Here is a 26,129-nt window from a genome sequence, read left to right as displayed (position 1 = left end):
GCTCTCCCTCTGCTGCTCTCCCCCTGCCTGTGTGCATGCTGCCTCTCTGTAAAATAATATATATGTGTGTGTATATGTATACATGTGTGTGTATGTGTATATACACACAAGGAAAAGAATAACCATGTGTCCATATTTCAAGACATGAAATATCTTGTCTTGACATTTATATCTGACATTATAGCCCCATTTCAGTCTAGCTTATCTTTGCTTATCTATTTTCCTTTCAAGTTGGCTTCCGTCTGAGCTCAAAAGAGACACACCCTAACCACGCCTCTGAATACTTGGAAATCTGTGCCATGTGAATTCTCTCAGGCTTAGACGTTGACTCATTGGAACTCCCGGACCTTGGATACTTTTGCCAGCTTCCTCTGAACATGGCTAACCAACTGCATCTGCATCATGGATGCTCACATCACCGTAGCCTCATTCCAGGGAGGTTCCGGTCCATGGAGGCTGGTCCTGGAGCTTGAACTCTAGACTCAATTAGTAGTGAGACTCCTTGTTTTACCTCTGCCCAGAAGCCAGACTCCAAAGTGCCTTGAGCATTACAAATGACAGTGGTCTCCCTAAGTTGTAGAATCCCTCCCCAGGTAAGAAAAGCCTACTTCTTTTTTTAAAGAGCCTCTTTTAAGAGCCTCTTATAATTTCTTGAGATGCAGAAATAAAAGTCTACTAGTTCTCCTTATGTCCAAAAGTTTTCTCTTCCTTTACTTCCTGGAAAGCTTTTATCCATCATGATTTCAAAATTCTGGACTCTCTTGGTTACTGCTTCAGTAAAAACAAAAAAAATCCCCCTTTCCTTGAATTCTGGAAACATAAGCATTCTTTCCAAAACTCTCTAAATCCAGAACAATTTTCCTGTCACTTACTAGCCTGATGTGCCTGGTTTTCATTAGCTCCTGAGGCTATAGAGGCCCAAAAGAATCTTAGGGCTCAATTAAAACTACCAATCATTCCCAATAAACCAGCAAAAAGAACATCATATTATTGCCCATAGAAGTTCTGAGAAGACCAAATTATCAAAATAATCAAGACTCTGGCATCACAACATGTAAAAAAAATTAGATTCAGGGGTGCTTGGGTGGCTCAGTCATTTAAGCATCCAACTTTGGCTCTGGTCAGGACTTCATGGTTCAGGAGTTAGAGCCCCACGTCAGGCTCTGTGTTGATAGCTCAGAGCCTGGAACTTGCTTCGGATTCTGTGTCTCCCTCTCTCTGCCCCTCCCCGCTCATGCTCTGTTTCTCTCTCAAAAATAAATAAATGTTAAAAAAAATGAGGCTCAAAATATATAAAGAATGAAGAATTCTATAGAGATCAAAAGTATTTATACTTCTTAAACATTTTTTCATATTAAAGAAGCTATAAATTCAATTGTTTTCAATAATGAGAGAAAAACAGACTAAATTGTTATTCATATTTGGAGGGATATGCTTTGTGGAACTCTAAAGCCAGTGCTTCTCAAACTATTTATAACAAAGGAGCAATTATAGACTTCTATTATTGTAACATACAGTAGACATAACATAGATATGGCAAAAATGCTATATAAATTTCTAAGCATTTACCCTGAATGGGATATTCTTTTCCCACCACAGGCCAACAACAGTGGGCAAGTCAGCAATTGCATGTGGCTCACTCTGTTGGTCTAGACTATGACTTTGGCTCTTCATTCCAACTCTTCCTTAGCTCATTTCACAGTGGCTAGCATCTGTCCTGCCTCTAAAATTTAATATGGCCACACCCTGAACAATGTGGTCTCAGGCAGAGCACCAGGCTTTGGTATTGAGACACAAGAAAGCCTCAGGGGCAGCAGCTCACTTGCCCCTTGGCCTTAGGCTGCCTCACACCTAAGAAGAAACGAGGATAAGTGAGAGGTTTGAAATCTGAGTCCATAAAGTGACAACAATGTCACAGCAACGTGTCATGTTTAACATCCCATTTTCCTGTCCTCATGACAACTACCAAGAACTGAACCCCTGTCCAAAGTGACACCCTCTTTCAGGAGGCCAGCAGGTAACACATTCTCAAGACTGATCTTTAACAGAAAAAACCATGCGCACCCTAAGCTGCCACTCCACCAGGTCAGTTCCTGTGATCATCTCAGTAACAGGGTGTTCCACTTGCAGCCTTGTATTCATCTCCATGAAGTAGAAATTGTGCTTGGAGTCCATAATAAACTCCACCGTTCCTGAAAGATAAAATACAACGGTCACATTTCAACAGCATATAATCAGTAGAAATCAAAACCTTCCATAATGTGTTATGCCAACTTTTACTGTTGCCTTCATTCAATGGTAAACATTTTGCATTTCATGAAGAAAAATTATCTCACATTTTGCAGCAGCAAAGGATTCTTAATAAAAAAATAGGGGGCCACACAAAATTTAGCAATAGAAAAGTATGTTTGGGGTTTTGAGCAAATGTTAAGTCCAAGTTACTAATAGTCTCAATTGTTGCAGCAACGAGAACATGGTTGGACCATGTGTTATGGCTTCCAAGTTGCACCAAGTACCCTGCAACTTCACACTGACACATCCCATCTCACTCTCCCTTGGTAGGAAAAATACAACATTGTCTCCTCCAGACTGTCAGCTTTGGAGGTTTCCTTTAAGAGTCCTTTTGCTGGGGTGCTTGGATGGCTCAGTTGGTAAAGCAGCCAACTTCAGCTCCGGTTATGATCTCACAGGCTGGGAGTTAGAGCCCTGCATCGGGCTCTGTGCTGACAGCTCAGAATCTGGAGCCTGCTTCGGCTTCTGTGTCTCCCTCTTTTTTCCCTTCCCCTGCTCGTTCTCTCCCTCTCTCTCACTCTCCGCCCCCCCCCCAAATAAACAAACATTGAAAAAAAAGACTCCTTTTGCTAGAGGGGAGGCGAATCTTTCGACTTAAGCTCAGGTCATGACCTGTGGCTTGTGGTTTCAAGCCCCTCCTCAGGCTCTGTGCTGACTGCTTGGAGCCTGAAGCCTGGAGCCTGCTTCGAATTAATTTTGTGTCTCCCCCTTTCTCTGCCCCTCCTCTGCTCATGCTCTGTCTCTCTCTCTCTCTCAAGAATAAATAAACATTAAAACAATTTGTAAAAAACCTGTCTTTTGCTGGTAATGCACTGGAAAATTGTTTAGCAACTAAAGCTACATCTTCCCCAACTTTTTTAAGTGTAGGGAAGTATGCTGGGTTTCAGCAATTGAATACAGTCACAGAACCATCACCACCATGAAAATGCAAAAACATTTCCACCATCCAAAATGTTCCTTTGTTCCCCTCTGCAGTCAGTCCCTTCCCCAGGTCATTGGCTCCAAGCAACGTTGGCCTCCTTTCTATCATAGTTTTTTCCTAGAGTATCATATAATGAAATCATATAGTGTGTAGTGTTTTGTGTTTGAGGTTTTTTTTCACTTAGCTAAAATTCAGTTCCATATAATTTAAGACTGTTTTTCAAACTGTGGGTCATAACTCATTAGTGGCTTATAAAAATTTAGTGAAGTCTTCCAGTTTCTGGCCCAGAAGAAGCTAAGAAGTCACCATTCTAACCTGACAAAAGGAAAAAGCCAAATAAGCTGAAAAATCAACAATGTGTCTCAGATCCATCAGAGACATGAGGTCACAGGGCAAACCACTGCCCCTAAAACTCAGAGAAAGACAGGCAAATGCAGAGATTTTCAACTTACTGGAGTAGAAATCCACAAACAAAACTTCTGCAGGAACAAGTACCAGAGGAGGAATAACCAGACTGTGACTGACGAACTGCTGGACGTTCAGTGTGGACAAACCTGAGAGTCACAAACCCCAAGGACAGACCCCCCCAAACTTCTGTGAATTTTACCTCCAGACGCTCTGCCAGATTCTCACACCGAATACTGGAGAAAAATCCCCTTGACCTTCTAGCAGTGCAAGGGGAAATGGAACCGTCTGAAGGACACCAGAGTTCTGTCTTGAGCAAGATTTGTCTAGAAGACAAATTATTTTGGGGTGTCATCAGAGCTTAATTAACGTAACTGGAGGAAGGGAAATACACAATTTGGCCATCTTGTCCCACAGAAGTGAATAAATCAAAACAAGTACGCAAAAAACAAACTGAGAAGCACTAGTGAAGTTCACCGAAACACTCAGACCCAATCACGATTCTACGGAACACTTCCCCTCCCCAACCTAACCACCACATGACCAACGCCCTCTTTACCACAGTTCTTTTTACCTGACACATCAGGTCTGGCTATCAAGAAAAACCACAAGGTATAAGAGAGGCAAAAAACACAGTTTAAAGAGATTGAAAAAGTATCAGAACCAGACTTAGATATGACAGAATGTTGGAATAATCAGACCAAGAACTTAAAAACATTTTGATTAATACGCTAAGAGCTTTAATGGAAAAAGTTGACACATGCAAGATCACATGGATAACATAAGCAGAAGGCTGGAAATTCAAAGAAAGAATTAAAAAGAAATGCTAGAAATCAAAATCAAAACACTGTAATATAAATGAAGAATGCCTCTGATGGGCTCATTGATAGACTGGATATCACTCAGGAAAGAATTTCTGAGCTTCAGAAACTTCCAAAACTAAAAGCAAAGACAAAAAAAGACTGAAAAAAACAAAACAGAATATCCAAGAACTGTGGGCAACCAGAAAAGGTGTTAACGTATGCCTAATGGGAATACTAGAAGAACAAAAAAGGACCAGAAACAATATTTGTAGCAATAATGACTGATCATTTTCCCAAATTAATGTCAAGACACTGAATGACACACCTGCGAGGTCAGAGAACAAGCAGGATAAATATTTTAAAAAACCCACACCTAGGCATATCATTTTCAAATTACAGAAAATAAAAATGAATGACTGAATGAACAAATGAATGAATGGATCCTGAAAGAAGCTGGGGGGGGCGGGGACACCTTACCTACAAAGAAGAAAAGATAAGAATTACATATGACTTCTCTTCAAAAACCATGCAAACAAGAACAGTGGAGTGAACTATACAAAGTGTTGAATGAAAAAAATCATCAAACTAGTATTCTGTATCTTGTAGAGTTATCCTTCTGAATAAAGGAGAAATAAGGATTGTTCCAAATAAACAAAAACTGAGAGAATTTATTGGTAGTGGATCTACCTTGCAATAAATTTTATAAGAAGTTCTTTAGAGAGAAGGAAAATAACACAGGGTCAATACTCCAAAAGGAAACAACCTTTAATGTGTATGCACCTAAGAACAAAGTGGCAAAATACATGAAGTAAAAACTGAGAACTTCAAATAGAAGAATCCAGTAATACAGTTGGAGACTTTAACACCCCTCTATCAAAAATGGACAATCTAGTAGGCAGAAAAGTAAGGACATAGTTGGACTTAATAGCACCACCAATAAACTGGATACACTTGATGTCTATAGACTACTTTATTCAACAAGAGCAGATTACATATTCTAAACTCACATGGAACATTCACCAAGACAGACCACATTCAGGGTCATAGAAAAGACCTTAACAAATTTCAAAGAATAGGTATCATACAATGTTTGCTGTCAAGACCACAATTAAACCAAAAATTAACTGAACTAGAAATCAATAATAGAAAGACAGCTGGGGAAAAAAATGCTCAAATACTTGCAGACTAAATAACATACTACAAAGTACCACTTGGGTCAAAGAAGAAATCTCAAATAACATTTAGAAATATTAAAATCTACATGCGGGGCACCTGGGTGGTTCAGTCGTTTAAGCCTCTGACCTCGGCTCAGGTCATGATCTCACCTTCATGGGTTTGAGCCCCGTGTCGGGCTCTGTGCTGACAGCTCAGAGCCTGGAGCCTGTTTCCGATTCCGTGTCTCCCTCTCTCTGCCCCTGCCCATTCATGCTCTGTCTCTGTCTCAAAAATAAATAAAACATTAAAAAAAAAACTACATGAAAATAGAAATACAACTTCCTAAAATTTGTGGGATGCATTGAAAGTAGTGCTTAGAGGGAAATTTATAGCACTGAACCCATATATTTGAAGAGAAAAAATATCTAAAATTTAGCTTCCATTTTAGAAAACTAGAAAAAGGATAGCAAATTAATTTCAAAGTAAGCAGAAGAACAGAAATAATAGAGTAGAAATCTATGAAATTGAAAACAGAAAATCTATAGAGAAAACCAATAAAACCAAATCAATAAAATATACAAGTCTCTAGCCAAACTATTTAAGAAAAAAACAAGAGACAAATTGTTAATACTGGAAATGAAAGAAAGGAAATCAATATAGGTCTTATTGATAATTAACAATCATTGATAATTATGAATAATAAATACTATTAATAAGTATTGGGATAGTAAAAGTATATTATAGAAAACTCTATGCCCATAAATTTGATAGCCTAGATGAAACAGACCAATTCCTTCAGGGACACAATCTGCCAAAAGTCACACAAGAAAAAAATTACTCTGAAATAATCTGAATAGGCCTACATCTACTAAGGAAGTTGAAATATCATTAATAACCTCCAAAACCTCCAAAATAGGCCCAGATTGGCTCAATGATGAGTTTTACCAAGCACGAAAGATATAATTTATACCAATTCTCTGTAATCTCTTCCAGAAGACAGAAGACAAAATACTTCTTAACTCATTCTATGAGGCCAGCATTACCTTAATACCAAAACCACAGAAAGATTACAAAAAAACTACAAATCAAATCTCTTATGAACATGGATGCAGTAATCCTCAACAAGTTATTAGCAAATAAAATCTAACAATGTGTGAAAATAAGTATGTACAATGACCACGTGGGATTTATTTCAGGTATGCAAGGCTGGTCCAACATTTGAAAATCAATCAATGTAATCCATCACATCAATAAGCTAAAGAAGAACCATAGGGTTATATCAATAGATGCAGAAAAGCATTTGATGAAATCCAATACCTAATTATAATAAAAGCTCTTGACAAACTAGGAATAGAGAGGAACATCTTCAATTTGATAAAGAAGGTTTGTAAAAACTCACAGCTAACATTATATTCAATGGTGAGAAACTAGAAGCTTTCTCACTGAGATCAGAAAGAGGGCGAGAACGTTTACTCTCAGCAGTCATTTTTAACATCACACTGGAAGTCCCGGCTAAGGCAAGACAAGGAAATTAAGGGTATACAGGTAGGAAAGGATGAAATGCTAGTGTCTAATTACAGATGACTTACCTATATAGAAAACCCAAAAGAACAAAAATACTCCTCGAACTAATAGGTGATTGTATCAAGGTTACAAGATACAAGATTAATATATAAAAGTCAATTGTTTACGTATATATGAAGAACAAATAGAATTTGAAATTAAAACATACAATATGATTTACACAGGCACCCCCAAAATGAAATAGGTATAAATCTAACAAAATTTGTACAAGACCTATATGGGGAAACTACAAAATTCTGATGAAAGAAGTAAGAACAAAATGGAGAAATATTCCATGTTCATTGATAAGAAGACTCAACATTGTCAAGATGTCAGTTCTCCCAACTTGTTCTATAGAGACAAAACCCCAGCAAGTTATTTTGTGGCTATCAAAAAACTGATTCTAGTGTTTTGTATGGAGAGGCAAAAGACCCAGAATAGCCAATTCGATATCGAAGGAGAATAACAAAGTTGGAAGACTGACACCATCTGAGTTCAACACTTACCATAAAGCCACAGTATTCAAAACAATGAAGTACTAGGGAAAGAAAAATAAATAGATCAGTGAAACAGAACAAATAGCCCAGAAATAGACCTATCTACATAGTCAATTGATCTTTAAAAAAAGAGCAAAGACAGTCTTTTCAAAAAATGGTGCTAGAAAAACTGTATGTGCAAAAAAAGAATCTAGACACAGACCTTACACCCTTCACAAAAATTAACTTAAAGTAGACCACAGACCTAAACGTAGAACACAAAATCATAAAATTCTTAGAAGGCAGGAGAAAACCTAGCTGACCTTGAGTATACTGATGTTTTTTAGATACACCAGCAAAGGCATGACTCATTAAAGAAATAATTGATAAGCCAGGCTTCACTGAAATTAAAAACTTATGCTCCTCAAAAGATAATGTCAAGAGAACAAGAAGACAAGCCTACTGGGAGAAAATATTTGCAAAAGATGCCTCTGATAAAGGACTATTATCCAAAATATATAAAGAAATCTTAAAACTCAATAATAAGAAAACAAACAACCCAATTTGAAGAATGGGCAAAACACCTGAACAGACCGTACTGAAGAAAAAAACAAGTAAGTTTATATGCAAGTAAGCATATGAGAAGATGCTCCACATCATATGTTATTAGGGAAAAACAAATTAAAACACCACTACACACCTATTAGAATGGACCACTGACCATACCAAATGCTAGTGAAGATGTGGAGCAGCAGGAACTTTCAGACATTGCTGGTGGGAATGCAAAATGGTGCAGCCACTTTGGAAGAAACTCTGGCAGCTTCTTACAAAACTAAACATACTCTTACCATATGACCCATTGATCAAACTTCTTGGTATTTACTTAAATAAACTGAAACTATGTCCACACAAAGCCCTGCACATAGATTTTTATAACTGTTTTATTTATAACTGTCAAACTGTCTTATAACTGTTTTATTTATATCTGCACCCAAGATGTCCTTCAGTAGGTGACAGGATACATTGTGGTATATCCAGACAACAGAATATTATTCAACACTAAACAGAAATGATCAAGCCATGAAAAGACATGGAGGAAACTTAAATGCATATTACTAAGTGGAAAAAAGCCAACCTTAGATGGCTATAAACTGTATGATTTCAACTATATGATATTCTGGAAAAGGCAGGACTATGGGGGCAATAGAAAGATCAGCAGTTGTCAGGAGTTAAAGCAGGCAGTGATAGCACAAAGGATACTAGGGTACTGAAAGTACTCTGTATGCTACTATGATGGTGGATACATGTCATTATACATTTTCCCAAATGAACAACGTATAACAATACCATAGAATGTACCACATCAAGCGTAACCCCTAATGTAAACTATGGGTTCTAGGTGATAATGACATGTCATTATAGGTTTATTCATTGCAACAAATGTACCACTGGGAGTTGGGGAGGCTGTGCAAGTGTGGGGACAGAGGGTATAGGAACTATGTACTTTTGGTTCAATTTTCCTGTGAAACTAAAACTGCTCTAAAAAAAAGTTTACTAATTTAAAAAAATGCAAAGGAAATCACTCTAGTGATTTTATTTTAAAACAGGATAGAAAACATCAAATAGCATTACACAAAATTAGGGTAAGTACTATTTAGTGAACTTTTTTTCAAATATACATGTATATAAACAAATATTTAGGTGTATATACTGGATCACAACATAAAATGTATTTCTTAATGTGGATATAATTTGTAAGAGTTTGAGAGCCAATGATTTAAAGTTACATGTTTCTTTTGCCTTCTGAACATAAATGTTGCTTCCCCTCCATTGAAAGTAAATCGTAGTGTACCTGCGCCAACATAATTTACAGCTTTAGCAGCTCTGACAGCAGCTTCTCCAAGCTTTTTTCTTACTTCAGGTTTAATACCAGGCTATGAAAAAATATTTAAAATAAATTTCCATTAGTACTTTGCCCTACTAGAAATTTCCATTAAGATCCAATATTGCATTTCTAGGTATCAAATATTAAAGAGATAATGAGGATAAATAGCTAATGTTACATATTTCATCAAGATATACATCCTATACCACAGTCAACTGCTGCTATACCAGACTTTAAGGGTTCTGTTAGTAACTTCTATGAACTGCAAATATTATTCAGCATAATGACATATCTATCTTCTTATCTACACAACTTTCATGACTATATATTCGCTTCAAATTACACGCATCAGTATGAAAACTCTGAATGATCTCTATTTTGTTTAAAGATGACAGAACAATCTGGACCACGTGCCCAATAATTATCTTGGAATAATGGTAAACTTTGAGATTCCAAGTTAATAAGAAAGGTTCACAAAAAGAACTCCAGGTTAAAAAGCAGGCAAAGATTTTGACATTTTAAAACAGATATATATCTAAACTATCATTGCTTGAAAAAAAATAGCTCTACTGAAATTATTATTGACATTTACCTCAAACCATACAATGTACTCTACAACAAAAATTAAAATTGAATACAGTATGGGAACAACAAACTGATTAATCAGAAACCTCAGATCTTGACGTCTTACAAGTACCTAGTGAAAAAAAAAACATGTATAAAACCCTGGGCAAGAGAGAAGCCTACAGACAAACAGCAGGCTCAAAAGAAATGTAAATCCAAAAAGAGGGAACAAATCAATCAAGGGGCAGGCTCAAAGAGATGTAAACAATTAATTCCAAGGGGGCAAAAGTTGCCAAATAGGAGCAAATCTCTTTCCTCTACAATAAACCTCTAAGGCATACATTAGAGGACTAATGTATTTTAGGAACATCTGAAATAGCAGTTAAAATAAAGAACCTTCTTCATGAAAAATACATTCAATGAACCAGGCCAGTCCATTCCTCAAACATTCCCATGAACTACAATTTAAAATCTACACGGAAACACTATACAATTGCTCACTCTAAGTCAGATACAGATCTCCCTCAACTTATAGTAGGGTTATGTTGGATAAACCCATCATAAGTTGAAAATATCCGAGGTTGAAAACCCATTTAATACATGTAATCTGCCAAACATCGTAACTTAACCTAGTCTACTGTAAATGTGCTCACAACACTTATATTAGCTGACAGTTGGGCAGAATCCTGTAAAGTACAACTTCCCTATAATAAAGGGAGAGCATCCCATGTTGTCTGTTGAGTGCTGGGAGTCTAAGAACTGGCACGGATGAGAATGACTTTAAGCGTATGGGTCGTTTACCCTCATGGCAGTGGGGCTGACTGGGAGCTGTGGTTTGCAGTCGCTGTCAAGCATCACAAGACAGCGTCACACCACAGATCACTGGCCCAGGAAAAGATGAAAAATCAAAATTTGAAGTATGATTTCTACTAAGTATGGATCACTTTTGCACCAGTGGAAAGCCAAATATTCTAAGTTGAAAAACCGTTAAGTCAGGGACAGTGTGCACTTGGACCAGAGCAGATTTTTCCTAGATACCATCCAGGAGGATCATCGCCCTACTGTGCCCTCTCCATGGTGGCCCGAGAATACCAGCCCCTCCTCATCCTCAAGGCTGCAGTGGGGCCTTATCACTGTATTACTGCTGGGAAGCAGTTATTCAGCAGGACTTTGGAGGAGACACTAACTTCACAGATTTCTGATGTGAAAATCAGAGTGACCCAGGTTTACGTTACAGAGAAGCCTGCAAATTTCTTTACAGGGTGCTTACCCCTGGGGCTTCCTCAATGATCTTCTGATGTCTCCTCTGTACACTACAATCTCTTTCAAACAAGTACACAGCATTGCCATGGTAGTCACCAAACACCTGGACTTCTACGTGCCTATTTAAAAACACAATGAAAAAGTTTCCATTTGTAGAATAAATATTCTAGAAAAAAAATTTATGTATATGAAATAATTAGGAAATGAAACAGAAAACATAAGGAGACTGTATTTATGACCTCAGAGTAAGGGCAAATCACAAGTACAAAGTGTCAAGGAAAACACTGATATAAATCCTACCTCAAAATTACAAATTATAGTCACATTTCATATATTTTCAAAAAGCCAATGAAAGCTTTTTTATGATCAGGGATTTTTATTTTTTATTTCTTTAAAAAAATTTTTAAATGTTTATTTATTTTTGAGAGATAGTGACACAGAGCGCAAGCAAGGGAGAGGCAGAGAGTGAGGGAGACACAGAATCTGAAGTAGGTTCCAAGCTCCGAGCTGTCAGCACAGAGCTTGACACGGGGCTCAAATTCTCAGACCACAAGATCATGACCTGAGCCAAAGTCAGATGCTTAACGAACTGAGCCATCCAGGCACTTCAATCCAAGAATTTTTAAAAATTAACTCTTATTGTCAGACTTTATAAACTAAGGCTGACTAAAAATTACAATGGCTCATCCATAAAAAAATTAAGAAATTAATATGGCTGATTAATTAAACATATACATATACATATATATACGCATACCATTATATCATAAAAACAAAGAAGGCATTTTAAAGTTGAGTCTAACATAGTAAAATTATGAGAAATCATATTAGGAGTAAATGCAGGGGCAAATGGACGGCTCAGTTGGTTAAGCACACTTTGATTTCGGCCCAGGTCATGATCTCACTGTCATGAGATCAAGCCCCCTGTCACGTGCTCAGTAGGGAGCCTGCTTAGGATTCTGTCTCTCCCGTGCTCTCTTGACCCCCACCCCTGGTCATTCTCTCTCTCTCTCAATAAATAAGTAAACTTAAAAAAAAAAAAAGAGGAAATGCACATAACACTATGGAAAACAAGTGTAACAGACCATGTGGTTGACATGAAAGCACACTTCCCAGTAGTTTTATTTTGATATGTTCACTATGTAGTTCACTTCAAATATTTACCACCAGGATATAGAAATGAGTGATCGGCAACTGTTTATTCTGTTTTTAACAATAAAAATTATCAAAAAGAAAAAAACCAGGAAAGTTCTTGTAAATGTACTGTTTTAGCTCATTTCTGTTCCTTTCTGTTCACCACATGAAGCCACTTCATTAAACCACTTGGAAGAACTTTGTTTCTTGATATACCATTTCTACTGAATGTTCCATTTAAAATTGTCCAAATTGTCCAACACATTCTCCTGACAAAATAATAGGAGCTGATTTCTTTTTGGATCTGCCTTCTTGAGTTTTCCTCCCCTTTTCATTTACCTTTCAGCTATCATCACCAAACAATTTCTGGCTATTACTACCCTACTCTGGACAAATTGCCATCTGCAAGATCAATGAGGAAGAGAAAAATAAGGATTTTATTTGACCTTCACTCATTCCTTCTCTAACACTCTTCCTTTCTTTATGGAGATCCAGATTTCTGACCTGTATCATTTTCCTTCTCTGAAGAACTTCTGTTATTTCTTACAGGTCCAGTTTTGTCTGTCCGAGGACGCCTCTCTCTCCCCGCCATGTGTGAAGGATAGTTTCACAGAATTCTACATTAGTTTTTTTCTTTCAACACTTAGAAATATTTTACTCCACCCTATTCTTGCTTAAGCCTGATATATTTATCCTTGTTTCTCTATAACTAAGAGGTTCTTAACCCTTGTGTTTTTTCCTAAGATTTTCTATTTGTCTTTGGTTTCCTGCAGCCTGAATAGGATTCAACAACATTTTGATATTTATCCTGTTTGGTGTCCTTTGAGTTTCTTAGTGCTACTGTTTGGTTTTTGGGATATTAGAAAATTTAGTAATTTTGGAACACTTCTGGTCATTATTACTTCAAATATTTCTCTTGCTTTCTTTCTTCTCCTTATAGTGTTTAAGTAACACACACATTACATTTTTAAAAATGCCCCACAGTCCTTGGACATTATGTTCTGCTTGTTTTCATTCTTATTTCTCTTTGCATTTCAATGTGGGAAGTTTCCCCTGACATATGTTCAGGGTCAGCTGTGTCCAGTCACTGAGGAGTCCATCAAATGCATTCTTCTTTCTTTCTGTTACAGTGTTTTTGGTGCCTAGCACTTTCTTTCGACTTTTCTCCTAGAGTGCCTGTCTCTCCGCTTATAGTTTCCAAATGTTCTTACATGTGGTATGTTCAGTCCATTAGAGCCTTTAATATATTAGTTACTTTAAACTCTAATAATTTCAGAATTTGTGGTTTTGATGTTTGCTGTCTCCTCCCACTGTGCTTTTTCTTGCTTTTAACATGCCTTGTAATTTTTTTTGTTAAAAGCCAGACATGAGGTATCACATAACAGCAAATAAGGCAAACACAGACCTTTAGTGTAAGGTTTAACGTTAACCTAGCTAGGAGGCTGGGCTTAATGCCTGCAGTAGCTGTAGGTACCAGAGGCTTGTTTTGTCCTTGTTTTGTTTTTTCTGTTGTCTTTGACTACGAACTCTTCTTAAATAGAGTCTACGTCTTGCAGTTCTTTCAGTTATAACCCCAATATTACACTGGGGCCCTGGTGATGCAGTAGAAGGATGCAGGGGTGGAAAGCATTCTATAATCTAATGATTAAATCTCAGGATTTTATCTATCTTAAATCTCTGTCTTTTATTAGTGGGGCCGTGTCCTTGTGTGCTTCAGGTGTCTATGCTCATGAAACCATCTCTCTCTCTCTCTTTCTCTCTTTCTCCCTCCCTATCTATTTTTAGAGTACGCTGTACCCCCAACGTGGAGCCTAGACGCACGACCTCGAGATTAAGAGTCCCATGCTTCACCTACTGAGCCAGCCAGGCACCCTCCAGAAGTGTTTCTTAGCATGTTTTCTTCCTTTACATAAAACAGGAAAGCTAGAAGCGGGTTAGAGTGGGCTAACTGCCCTTCCCACAGGACAGAAAAGGTGCTGGTAAAATCTCCCTTGGGGAGCTGCCCTTCGTTAGGGAGAATAGATCACTCTGGCCTGTTTCAAATGGTTACTAAACGGAAGGGAATTTTTCCTGGGTTCTCACTGTAACCTGGTGTTCTTCAAGGGAAAACTCATGAAAATCAGGGGTTCCCTCAACACTGGACCTTGAGGAGTTTCTCACTACCAAGCTAGTCCACACCCAGACTCCAGTATTTTACCAAAATCCCCACAGAAGTGTTCCTATCAGCTTATGGGTGCAGCAGCTTCTGCTCTGGGTAAGTGGACCTTGGCTATGATTCCCTATATTCACGCGCCATCCAGATTTCAGGGCGGCGGTCTGCCCTGCAGCCCCCTCTTTGATGGGTCTAAAATTCACTGATCTCATTTTGTTCAGATTTGTACTTGCTTTTTGGATGTGAGTGACAACTTCCAAACTCTTTACATGTTGGAACCGAATGGTTTGCTTTCAACTTCCAACTGTAAAATTTTACTTCTACTGACATTCCCTTCTGTTAGCTGCTCCAGGGAAAGAGACACTGTAGCAAGGACTCCATGTTTTGAAAGGAACACACACCAGTAGCACCATGCAGCTTTTTTCTGAGTTCTCAGAAGTTGGAAATACTTATTCCTTTGGCTGCTTTTAAGAGAAATTAATGTAGGAAGGATCTGTATTCTGTTATGATGTCTTCGGATCGCTTTTGTTATTTTCCTCTTTTAAGTAATCCTTTCCTGTGCTGCTTTCTGTAACATAGAGATTCTGCAGCGCCGCGTGTGAGAACCAGGACGCACACCAAATCCCAGCTGCTCCGGTTCAGCCACTGCTGGGGTCTGACTGCAGAGACAGAGGCAGCTGGAGTCAACTAGGAATGCCTTGATATTTTCTCAGAGTTCTACAGTTCTTATTTTCCTAGCTACATTTTTAATCCATCTAGAATATATATTGAATACAACATGAGAAAGGAACCTCATTCCTTGGTTTATCTATCTTAAATAGTACTTTGAAGACTTGTTTATCCTAGCCTTTCAGATAAACTCAATAGCTCTGAGCAGATTTACAAAACATCTTGATATCTACTTTCCTCAACGATAGGCATCACCTTGACAATCTTCTGGCACTCAACAGGTAATTATTTAGCAGGATACAAAATAGTATAATTATCATGATATTAAAATATTATTACTAGAAAATACAGAATAAATATATACAGAAATACTATTACTCATATTAGGAGAATGAGATAAGGAGTGACTTTGTTGTCTATCTTCTGTATTTTCCATGTTTGTAATGTGGAAATTTGTATTTATTTATAATAACATAACATATATAATATATAATAATATATATAATAATATCACTATATTTATATTACTTCCATATTGCAAAAAATATTATTATTGTTGCCTGTCGTGAAGAAAGTAGCAGGCCAGGTGAGATACAGGGGAAAATAAAAAGAAATGTACTACCAGGTCGCTGATTCCCAAGAGCTTCCAAGCTACGGATTACAATGTGAGGTAATATAGAGCTAACATTTCACATGCAAAGAATTTACATCTTCAAAAAATGTTACAGGCATTGAGTTGAGGTCACTGAAATAGCTAGCTGACGATCCCACGACAGTTCTAACTTAAGAGCACGCCAGCGTGGATGGTCAGCCTGTTCTTTTTTGAAACATATTGTGAAAGGGAGCCCTCAGTTGACTGTAGAATCTCCTCCAGTTTTGCCTAACTTTCCACTAACAGTGGCATACAGTGTATTCTCCTGACCAACCAGCCTATTTTGAAATTGACTTTCGTTTTTACTATCAAACTCTAAATAAATTTAACTTAGCATGCCATGTTCAGGGATAATTTGAAGTTTTATAGCACTTGAAACAAAAACAATTTGGGGGTCATCTTTAAGAGGAACACAAAATTTGGTTTTATATACATATATAATTCAAGATCTATGAAACAAGAAGCTTTTATAGTCAGTATCTTATTTTAAGCAATACACATGAAAATAAAATTCCAGAATATAAAAAAATTAGAAATTCACGTGGCATTTTTTATAGCAGTACCTAGAGAAGCAGTTTAGTGCAGTGGCTTACAACGTGAATTCTGAATTCAAATCCCAGTTCACCACTTCCCCGCTGGGAGACCTCAAGCAAGTCTCATGACCACTCTGTTTCACAATGTCCTCACCTGCAAAATAGGAATAGGCCTACCCCAGGATTGTTGCAGGAATGAGGTCAGAATTAGGACAGGAAGATTAGTAGTATTTGTAAAATGCTTAGAACGTGGCAAATGGTAAGTACAATGTAAGGATGAGGTGTTACTACGATTATCTGTTAACGTATCACAATTCAATTTAGGTATCTATTTCTGAACATTTCAATGGATGCTTATAGAGTTCTGTAAGATAAAATTTAATTTCTTACAGGAATTTTTTTTTGAAAAAAATCCTAAGTTCCATCAACAAGAAGTGGACTGAATAAATTAATGGTACATCAGTATCATGGAACCATTAAGCCCAATAAAAAAGAATAAGGTGGACCTATATTTACTGACATAGAAGGATGGCTATGATATAATACTATGTAAGATTCTACTCACTGGACTTCTGTATGTAGTTTGTATTCTCTGAGTATATGTATGAATATTTCTATTCATTTAGAAAATGCCTGGAGGAATGCATACCGTACTACCCTAAGTGGTCACATCAGGGAGTGGGGAATTTAACATACTCATGTACTACTAGAACTTCATATTTTATGTAGTTTGCATAATTTTCTTTTAAAATTTAATTTTAAACATCTGCATCAGAAAAAAAACCCGAACCTACCTTGGCGTGTCCACAAACTTCTCAATCAGCATGGCATCATCATTGAAAGCCTTCTTAGCTTCTCTCCGTGCTGACTCTAACTGCTCTTGAAATTCTTCTTCAGATCTAACGATCCTCATACCCTAAGAGGGCAAGAGAGTTAAGACTGCAACCTAAATAAAACAAAGAAGACTATCCTGAAATGAAAAACACGAGCACGCACAATCTTACTTTTCCTCCTCCACCACGGACGGCCTTAATCATGACAGGGTAACCTATTCTCCCCGCGTGCTCCCTCAGGCACCGATCCGACTGGTCCTCGCCATGATACCCCTCCACAACAGGCACTCCCGCGGCAGCCATTATGGATTTGGACGTGCTTTTGAATAAAAAAGAGGAGGTGCCTCAATTCTGTGATTATTTCACATAAGAGAAGCACAAAACAGCCCAATCTATAAAAGACAATGGAACTTTTAAGATAAAATATCTCAGAGGTAAAGAAAAGACTGCAGGGGACGCCTGGGTGGCTCAGTCAGTTGGGCGTCTTGACTTCAGCTCAGGTCATGGTCTCACAGTCCATGGGTTTGAGCCCCCAGTCAGGCTCTGTGCCGACAGCTCAGAGCCTGAAGCCTGCTTCAGATTCTGTGTTTCCTTATCTCTCTGTCCCTCTCCTGCTTGCACTCTGTCTCTCTCTCTCTCAATAACAAATAAACATTAAATGAAATTTTTTAAAGCCGATTGTTATTTAAAAAAAAGGACTGCAGTCTGAGACAACAAATATTAACACAAATATTAAAATATTCGTTTTCTTGTGATAAGTAGGACTCCAGTTTTTCATGCGATAGGTCATCCCACCTCGTGTTTAATTCCCCAAACTAATCCATATATTGATTAGAAACGCTAATTAGTTGACAATTTCTGTAACTCAGATAAACAGTGTACACCTCTGACACCCAAAGGTTAGGATTACTGTGTCTATTAGAGGTAGACCATTTCAATCAGCCTTACTCTGGCTATATTTAAAAGATATAAGCTCATACCTCTTTATACCCATGTCTCTAATTGCGGACGAAGGGGGACCTATAAAAATAATTCCTTCTTGTTTGCATAGTTCAGCAAATTCCATGTTTTCTGAAAGAAAACCGTATCCCGGATGGATAGCCTGGAAGAGAACAGAAGGACAAACTTACTAGCACTCCACTGGCAAAGTACGATGCAGGTGACGTCATATTCCTCTGAGTAAGCCTCTCCCAACACTGGTGAAAGTACACTATGGTACGATTAAGATCTGTTTCCAGACATATCTGAAACATTCATACTAAAGTTCTGAAGACACACCTGAACCAGAAAAATCTGTGCTTCTTGTTATTGTGGTAATATATACACAAAAATCTTACCATTTTAACCACTTTTGAGTGTACAGTTCAGTGGCATTAATGGACATTCAGAATGCTGTGCAACCATTACCACTATCCATTTCCAGAATGTTGTCATCACCCAAACGCAGACTCTGTACCCATTAAATATTAATTCCACTGTCCCTGATAACCTCTATTTTACTGTCTTGTTTTTTTTTTAATTGTTTTTTGTTTTATTTATCTTTGAGAGAGAGAGAGAGATCACGAGTGGGAGAAGGGCAGAGAGAGAGAGAGGGAGACACAGAATCAGAAGGAGGCTCCAGGCTCTGAGCTGTCAGCACAGAGCCCAGTGTGAGGCCCAAACTCACGAGCTGTGAGATCATGACCTGAGCTGAAGTCACACGCTCAACCAACTGAGCCAGCCAGGCACCCCTATTTTACTTTCTGTCTCTAGGAATACCCAATCGAGGTACCTAATATAAGTGGAATTGTACAACATTTGTCTCTTTGTTTCCAGCTTATTTCACTTAGCATTATGTTTTCGAGGTTCTTTCATGTTGTAGCATGTGTCAGAATTCTATTCCTTTTCACAGCTGAATAATATTACTGTATGTTCCACATTTTGTTTACCCGTTCATCTTCTGAGGGACATGTGGATTGCTTCTACCTTTTGCTTTTGTGAATAACACTGCTATGAACATTGCTGTACAAGTACCTGTTTGAGTCCCTGCTTTAAATTCTTTTAGGTATATAAATGAAATTGTTGGATCATACAAAAGAATCTGTATTTTTTAAACATGGTTTTTAAATTTTATTTATTTTGAGAGAGAGCATGAGCATGAGCATAAGCATGAGCAGGGGAGGGGCAGAGAGAGAATCCCAAGCAAGGCTCTGCACTGTCAATGCACTGTCAGTTCATGAGGCTTGAACCCACGAAACACAAGATTGTGACCCAAGCCAAAATCAAATCTGAGCCACCCAGGTGCCCCCCAAACCGGTATTTTAATTCTACTGCTGTTACAACAGAACATCAGTGAGTATTTGCAAGCAGGAGTAAAGGGCTCCAGAGTACAAGGCGCAGGGGCGGGGCGGGGCAGGGCAGGGGTGTTCTTCACTTTGTCTCCACATAAAGCTGGCCTGGAACTGAAACCACGGTACCCAAAAGCTGAAAGGAACACAGTTGCACAAGAATACCTCGTTTATCTTCGGGTCACTATCTACCAATGTCACCTTTCCAGAAAAAAGCTAAGAAGCACGTTAAAAGTCATATATTAACGTCTACATCTACTTCAGTGGACAAGGACCTCCTCATATGTCAACCTAGTCACTTGCAACTTACTCAGAATTTTAAAAAACTTATTTATCTAGTTTTCTAGCCCACAGAAGAGGAAAATAAGTACCTGAAGAACAGTAAGATTCCTAAGAGCAAGCATACAGCAAAAAGGGAGGATACAGAGCAAAGCAAACAGCAGAATAGGAATAAAGTAACTTTCTCTCCAACCTCAACACCCCTGATGGCATTTTTGTTCTTCAAAAATAGTAAGTATATATAATTGTCATAACCAAGAGAATGTAAAAAGAAAAAAGCACAGCCAACACTCTTTCATAACAGATAAATTCAAAGAATAGTTATGTATTAAAATTAAAGGGGTACACTTCAGATATCTGGGAAAATCACATGAAGAGAAAAACACCATCTTAGTGACAGCAAACAATAAAATTCTAGATAATAAAACACTAGATAATCACATTTTAATGTCAGTTTGATGTCCTTTTTTAATGTTTATTTAAAAACAGAAAGAGAGAGGGGCCCCTGGGTGGCTCAGTCGGTTGAGCGTCCAGCTTCAGCTCAGGTCATGATCTCACGGTTTGTGGGTTCGAGCCCCGGGTCGGGCTCTGTGCTGAGAGCTAGCTCAGAGCCTGGAACCTGCTTCAGATTCTGGGTCTCCCTCTCTCTCTGACCCTCCCCTGCTCACATGCACACATACGCCTGGGGAGGGGCAAAGAGAAAGGGAGAAAAAGACTCTCAAGCCGGCTCCACACTTTAAATGCACTTGGACTCGGGACTTAAACTTGTGAACTGAACTGTGAGATCATGACCTGACCGAAAATGAGGACTTGGAAAGCCACTCAGGCTCCCCGCAAGTGGGAGGTCTTTATTTAAACCAAAGTTCAATTTTACTAATTTTATATGAAATATCAAATATTATTTATGCGAGGAAAAGTGAAACAGGTCTACACCCCAGTCCTCCCTGGTTTTTTAACAGCTTTTTGTTTGTAGGCATGATTTACAATACATAGCTTTCACTTACATATAGTTTGACAAATTTAGCAAATTTATACTATAACTGTGCAACTATTACTATAATCCAGTTTTAGAACACACTTCCATCACTTGAAAAAGTTCCTCTGTGCTTCTCTGCTTAATGGATTAATCCTTATTGCCAGAACCAAGCAACTATTGACCTGACTTTTGATCTCTTATAATTTTGCCTTTTTTCAGAAATCTCATATAAATCAAACCATATAGTACATAGTCTTATGTGTCTCGCTTTTCTAACTTAGCCTAATATTTTGTGGTTCAGCCTAGTATGCCTCAGTAGTTCATTGCTTTTTATAGGTCTTTTTACTTTTGTTTATGCATTGAAATGGATATCCACATTTTGTTTATCTATTCATTTGGATTCTCTCAGTTTTGGACTATTTTGAATAATGCAAGTCTGTGTGAACATAGATTTCATTTCTCTTGGGTAAATACCCCAAAGTACAAGCAATTGTTGGGTCAAAATATGATAAGTATACGTTGAACTTTTTAAAAACCAGCCAGTTTTCTAAAGTGGTTGTACTATTTTGTGTTTCCACCAGCAGTGTATGATGGTTCTAAGTTTCTCCATATCCCTGCCAACATGTGGTATTATCACTCTTTTTGATTGTAGCTTTTCTATTGTGTACATAGTAATACTGCATTCTTATTTTATTTTTTTTTTGTGATACTGCATTCTTAAAACATCTTCATTGACATTAATTGATATGCCATAAACTACGCCAATCCAATGACTTTTCCGATTGTTCAGAATTGTGCAATCATTACCATTGTCTAAGATACTGCGTAAGATCTAATAATGTAACTTTTCATTACCCTAAAAAGAAACTTCATGTCTTTTAGCAATTATTTTCCATTCTCTACATACGTCCAGTGCTAGAGGGCCACTAGTCTACTTTGTTTCTAGAAATTTTCTTATTTTGGACATTTCCATATAAATGGAATCACAAAATGCACACAGTCTTCAGTGACTGGCTGTTCTGACTGAACACAACATTTTCAATGTTCATCCATTTTTTAGCATGCCTCGGCACACCATTGCTTTTCATTAGTGATTTTAGTTTTACCTTTTTGCATATAAATATCCAATTGTTCCAGCACAATTTGTTGAAAAGATTATCCTTTCCATGAATTACTTTACCACCGTTGTTAAAAAATGAATTGACCATACATGTGTGGGTTTATTTGGGGAGTTCCTATCTGGTTGCACTGACTATATTTATTCTTCTGATAGCATACTGTCTTGGTTACTGTAGCTTTATAATGTGTTCTGAAATCTGAGAGTCTAAACTCTACAAATTCATTGTCTTTTCAAGATTGTTTTAACTATATACTAGACCTTTGGGCTATTTTAGGACCAGCTTGTCAATATCGACCAAAAGAAAGCCAATTGGGATTTTGATAAAAGCTACCTTAAATCTACAGACCAATATGGAAAGAACAGCCATCTTAACATATTGATTCTTCCAGTGATATATCTTATCCATTTACTTCGAACTTCTTTTCTATAACAATGTGTTACCGTTTTCATGCATAGGTCTTCCAATGATTTTGCTAACTTTATTGCTAAGTATTTGATTTTTCTAATGTTACTGTGAATACTGTTTCCTTAAATTTCATTTTCAAGGTGTTGCTAGCCTTTCTTTTGAACAGATACTTGATTCAAGAGAACTCTGATGAACAAGACTTTCTCCATTACTAAAAAGAAAGGCAGCTGTTTCCTTACAAAACTAAAGTCCAACCACACATTATGGAAATGGCCTCAAGAAGTTTTAGCTAATTTATCCTAAGAACAATTTAATATACCCAATCACAGAATTCTTGAACATTTGAATATATTAAGAGGGAAAATTCAACAACACTCCTGTAACCAGGGAGTTGACTTCTCCAGCCATTGGGCATGTATTTAGCCGTCAATTCAGTCTAGTGTGTTACAGGGTCGTAAGCCACTGTACGCTTACATCGGTCATTCCACAGTGCGAATATGCCTTTACCAGTAAACATAGAAACTGTTATCTCCTACTCTAACTCTCTGCCAAAATAATTTATTCCATGCAACCTTTCTGCTGTGCTTGTTCAAGCACATGTACAGATCCTAAGTTGTTGCTGTTGGCTCTGTCTTCAAGCAGAAATGAAGTATGTCCTTCCCATGGTGGAGAGAACAAGTCATACTTTTTAGTTTTTCCACTTATTTTTTAAAAATGTTTATTTATTTTGAGAGAGAGCAAGAGAGCAAGCAGGAGAGGGGCAGACAGAGAGAGGGAGACAGAGAATCCCAAGCAGGCTCCACACCATCAGCACAGAGCCCAATGTGGGGCTTAAGCTCACAAACCATGAGATTATGACCAGAGCCAAAATCAAAAGTTGGACACCAGGTCAACTGAGCCACCCAGGGGCCCCTCATTTGTTTTTTTTTAAATACTCTTCACACCCCGTGTGGAGCCCTATGTGAGACTACAACTCATGACCCTGAGGTCAAGACCTGAGCTGAGATGAAGAGCTGGATGCTTAACCGACCGAGCCACTGAAATTTCTGATTAAATAATATCTTCCCTTTTCTCAAAATGCAGGGCAACAAAGTTCTACTGCTCAGCCTGGTCTGGTATAGGGCTGGAAGTCAGGAGACTCTGGTTTAATCCTGTCTCTTTCAAATGGTAAGTTTTGCTTTCAAAGTACCTGGGGATCTTAATAAAAATGCAAAGTATGCATAAAAAATGGTTTGGGGTGAGGCCTAAGAGTCTGCATTTCTATAGAGCTCCCAAATGCCAGGGACCATGCTGTGACTAGTGACACTAGATGATTCTGGATATCATGTAACCTTCTGTGCATTAGATTTTACATTTGCAAAATGGAGGTAATAATACTATGTCATATATGCTCAATCACATGATAAATATATGAAGTGATATTTCTGTTATAATGCTTGGATTCCTAAGGAAATATATAAAGTCCATGTATTTTTATCATCTCCATACATTCCTAGAGGCTTTTTACTCCAAGAGATAACTAAAAAGTTTAGAAACAAACATATTTTAAATACCCATGTGTATACATTGTTGCCTAAATTATTCAATCTAGGAGCTGATTCTAAAGAGAACACTGGGATGCCTGGGTGGCTCAGTTGGTTAAGGGTCCAACTCTTGATTTCAGCTCAGGTCATGATCTCACGGTTTGTGAGTTTGAGCCCTGCCTGGGGCTTGGCACTAATAGCTGTGGAACCTGCTTGGGATTCTTTCTCTTGCTCTCTCTCTCTCTCTATCTCTCTCTCCCCCTCTCTCTCTCTCTCACTCATACTCTCTATCTCAAAATAAAATAACTTTAGATTAAAAAAAAAAAGAAGTGAACACCGATGCAGTGTTATCACCCCACCTTTGCCCCCATCCCACCGGTCTAAGCTAGAGCGGCATGATCTTATTACCTGAGCAGCAGATATCTTGGCAACTTGGATGATTTTCTCCATAGAAAGGTAGCTGTGCTGGGAGGGAGCGGGGCCGATGGAATATGCTTCATCTGCCTGTTGAGGAAGATTACATGCTCACTCGGCTAGCGCACACTAGTACACGACAGAACTGCTTCAGGGTCATCTGATTATTATAATTAAAAAGTAGGTACCCAAGAACAATGCAAGAATTAAGAAACAGAAGGGCCAGCTCGTGTCTATGTTATAAAAATAAGCCTGTTTGGAATCTTTTGCAAGAAGAGGATGCCCAAATTTTATTTTTATATATAAACTAAACACTAGAGTGAAATAAAATGTCTTTAGGATAAAAAGCAACAGGCATTAATCACAGCATCATCATTCGTAACAATAATAACTTTAAATGTATCTAATGCCAAAAGTGTACAATTTGACAAGAGACAAAATATATGGCAGTTGTATATAGCAAGAAATAAAATTATGAAGTTTACTGAAGTTTATATAATTATTCATGAATGATAATGGTCTATTCTTTTGTGAACTACTTTATACCGTCCTTTAAAACTTTCACATAATCATAGCATCTTTTGAAGCAGACCAGCTAGAAAGCATCATTCATTTATTCAAAGACTTACTGAATGCCAGCCACGTGCCACGCTTTGAGGTGGGAGCTGCCTGCACAAGAGTAAACCAATGTCCTTGTCTGGAGGGGGACAGACATCAAACACACATTCATACATCTAATGACAACTATGAGAAAGGCCATGGAAGAAAAACGAAGGTCACAATGCAGGTGAAGAGGAAGACTGATTAGGCTTGAGGGTGCTCAAGGAAAGCCTGGGAAGGAAGGTCAGGGGCTCCTCCAGGATGACCAGGGCTCGGCCAGATGAATGGGTGCAGGATGTAGGGTGGAGAACAGGAATGGAGATGCGAGCAAGCCTCCCAAACGGAGCAAACAAGGTCCTGGGGTGGGAAGAAACTTGGCCCATTTGAGGGGCTGACAGAGCAGCCTGTGTGGCTGGAGCCCAGGACACAGGGGTCAGGGACCAGAGATGTGGCTGAATGGACCAGGGAGCACAGATTTCAGAGGGCCTCATGGGAGATTAAAGCTTTGGATTCTCTCCTAAGGGAACACATAACAAGGTTTTTTGGTTGTTGTTTTTTGTTTCTAAACTTCTGATTCCACAAAATACAAATCCATTCTTTTTCTAAAAAATGTGAACAATAGGGGTTCCTGGATGGCTCAGTCAGTTGGGCCCCTGACTTTGGCTCAGGTCATGATCTCATGGTCCAGTTCAGGCCCCGCATCGGGCTCTGTGCTGACAGCTTGGAGCCTGGAGTCCGCTTCAGATTCTGTGTCTCCCTCTCTCTGCCCCTCCCCTACTCTCTCTCTCTCTCAACACTATGATCAATTTGAGACATATTTTCCATATCCATATTCCTATTTATTTGTATATACACAAACACATACAATTTTAGTTTTAGTTTTTAGTTTTTATATGAACAGATCAAACTCCTGTAACTGTTTTTTCCTTAACAGTATGTCTTGGAAGCTCTTTCCTTTTTAGTGCACATATGTCTACATCTTTTTTTTGTTTATTTTTTCAAAGAACCAACTCTTGGTTTCATTGATCTGCTCGACTGTTCTTTTGGATTCTATATTGTTTATTTCTGCCCTGATCTTTATTATTTCTTTTCTTCTGCTGGGTTTGGGGTGCTCTTGCTGCTTCCCTTCTAGTTCCAGTAGGTGCTCTGTTAAATTTTGAATTTGCGCTTTTTCTAGTTTGTT

At 38.1% G+C, this 26,129-nt stretch overlaps 1 protein-coding gene across 1 annotated transcript in view; it reads right to left on the bottom strand.

Moving 5' to 3' along the window:
- The window catches only part of MCCC1 (methylcrotonoyl-CoA carboxylase 1), a 62,474-nt gene that overhangs the window by 25,995 nt on the left and 10,350 nt on the right, over positions 1-26,129 (bottom strand). Inside the window, exons 4-10 of the mRNA XM_029939807.1 lie at positions 24,341-24,436; positions 18,282-18,403; positions 17,473-17,620; positions 17,263-17,384; positions 11,336-11,447; positions 9,469-9,550; positions 2,065-2,192 (exon numbers count right to left, since the gene is read on the bottom strand). Coding sequence (XP_029795667.1) covers positions 2,065-2,192; positions 9,469-9,550; positions 11,336-11,447; positions 17,263-17,384; positions 17,473-17,620; positions 18,282-18,403; positions 24,341-24,436 — 810 coding nt within the window. The remainder of the gene's footprint in view (positions 1-2,064; positions 2,193-9,468; positions 9,551-11,335; positions 11,448-17,262; positions 17,385-17,472; positions 17,621-18,281; positions 18,404-24,340; positions 24,437-26,129) is intronic.

The sequence above is a fragment of the Suricata suricatta genome, chromosome 5, assembly GCF_006229205.1.
Source record: "Suricata suricatta isolate VVHF042 chromosome 5, meerkat_22Aug2017_6uvM2_HiC, whole genome shotgun sequence".
Classification (NCBI taxonomy): Eukaryota; Metazoa; Chordata; class Mammalia; order Carnivora; family Herpestidae; genus Suricata; species Suricata suricatta.
Note: the sequence above shows the minus strand (reverse complement) of the source record. Positions and strands in the feature narration are given on the sequence as shown.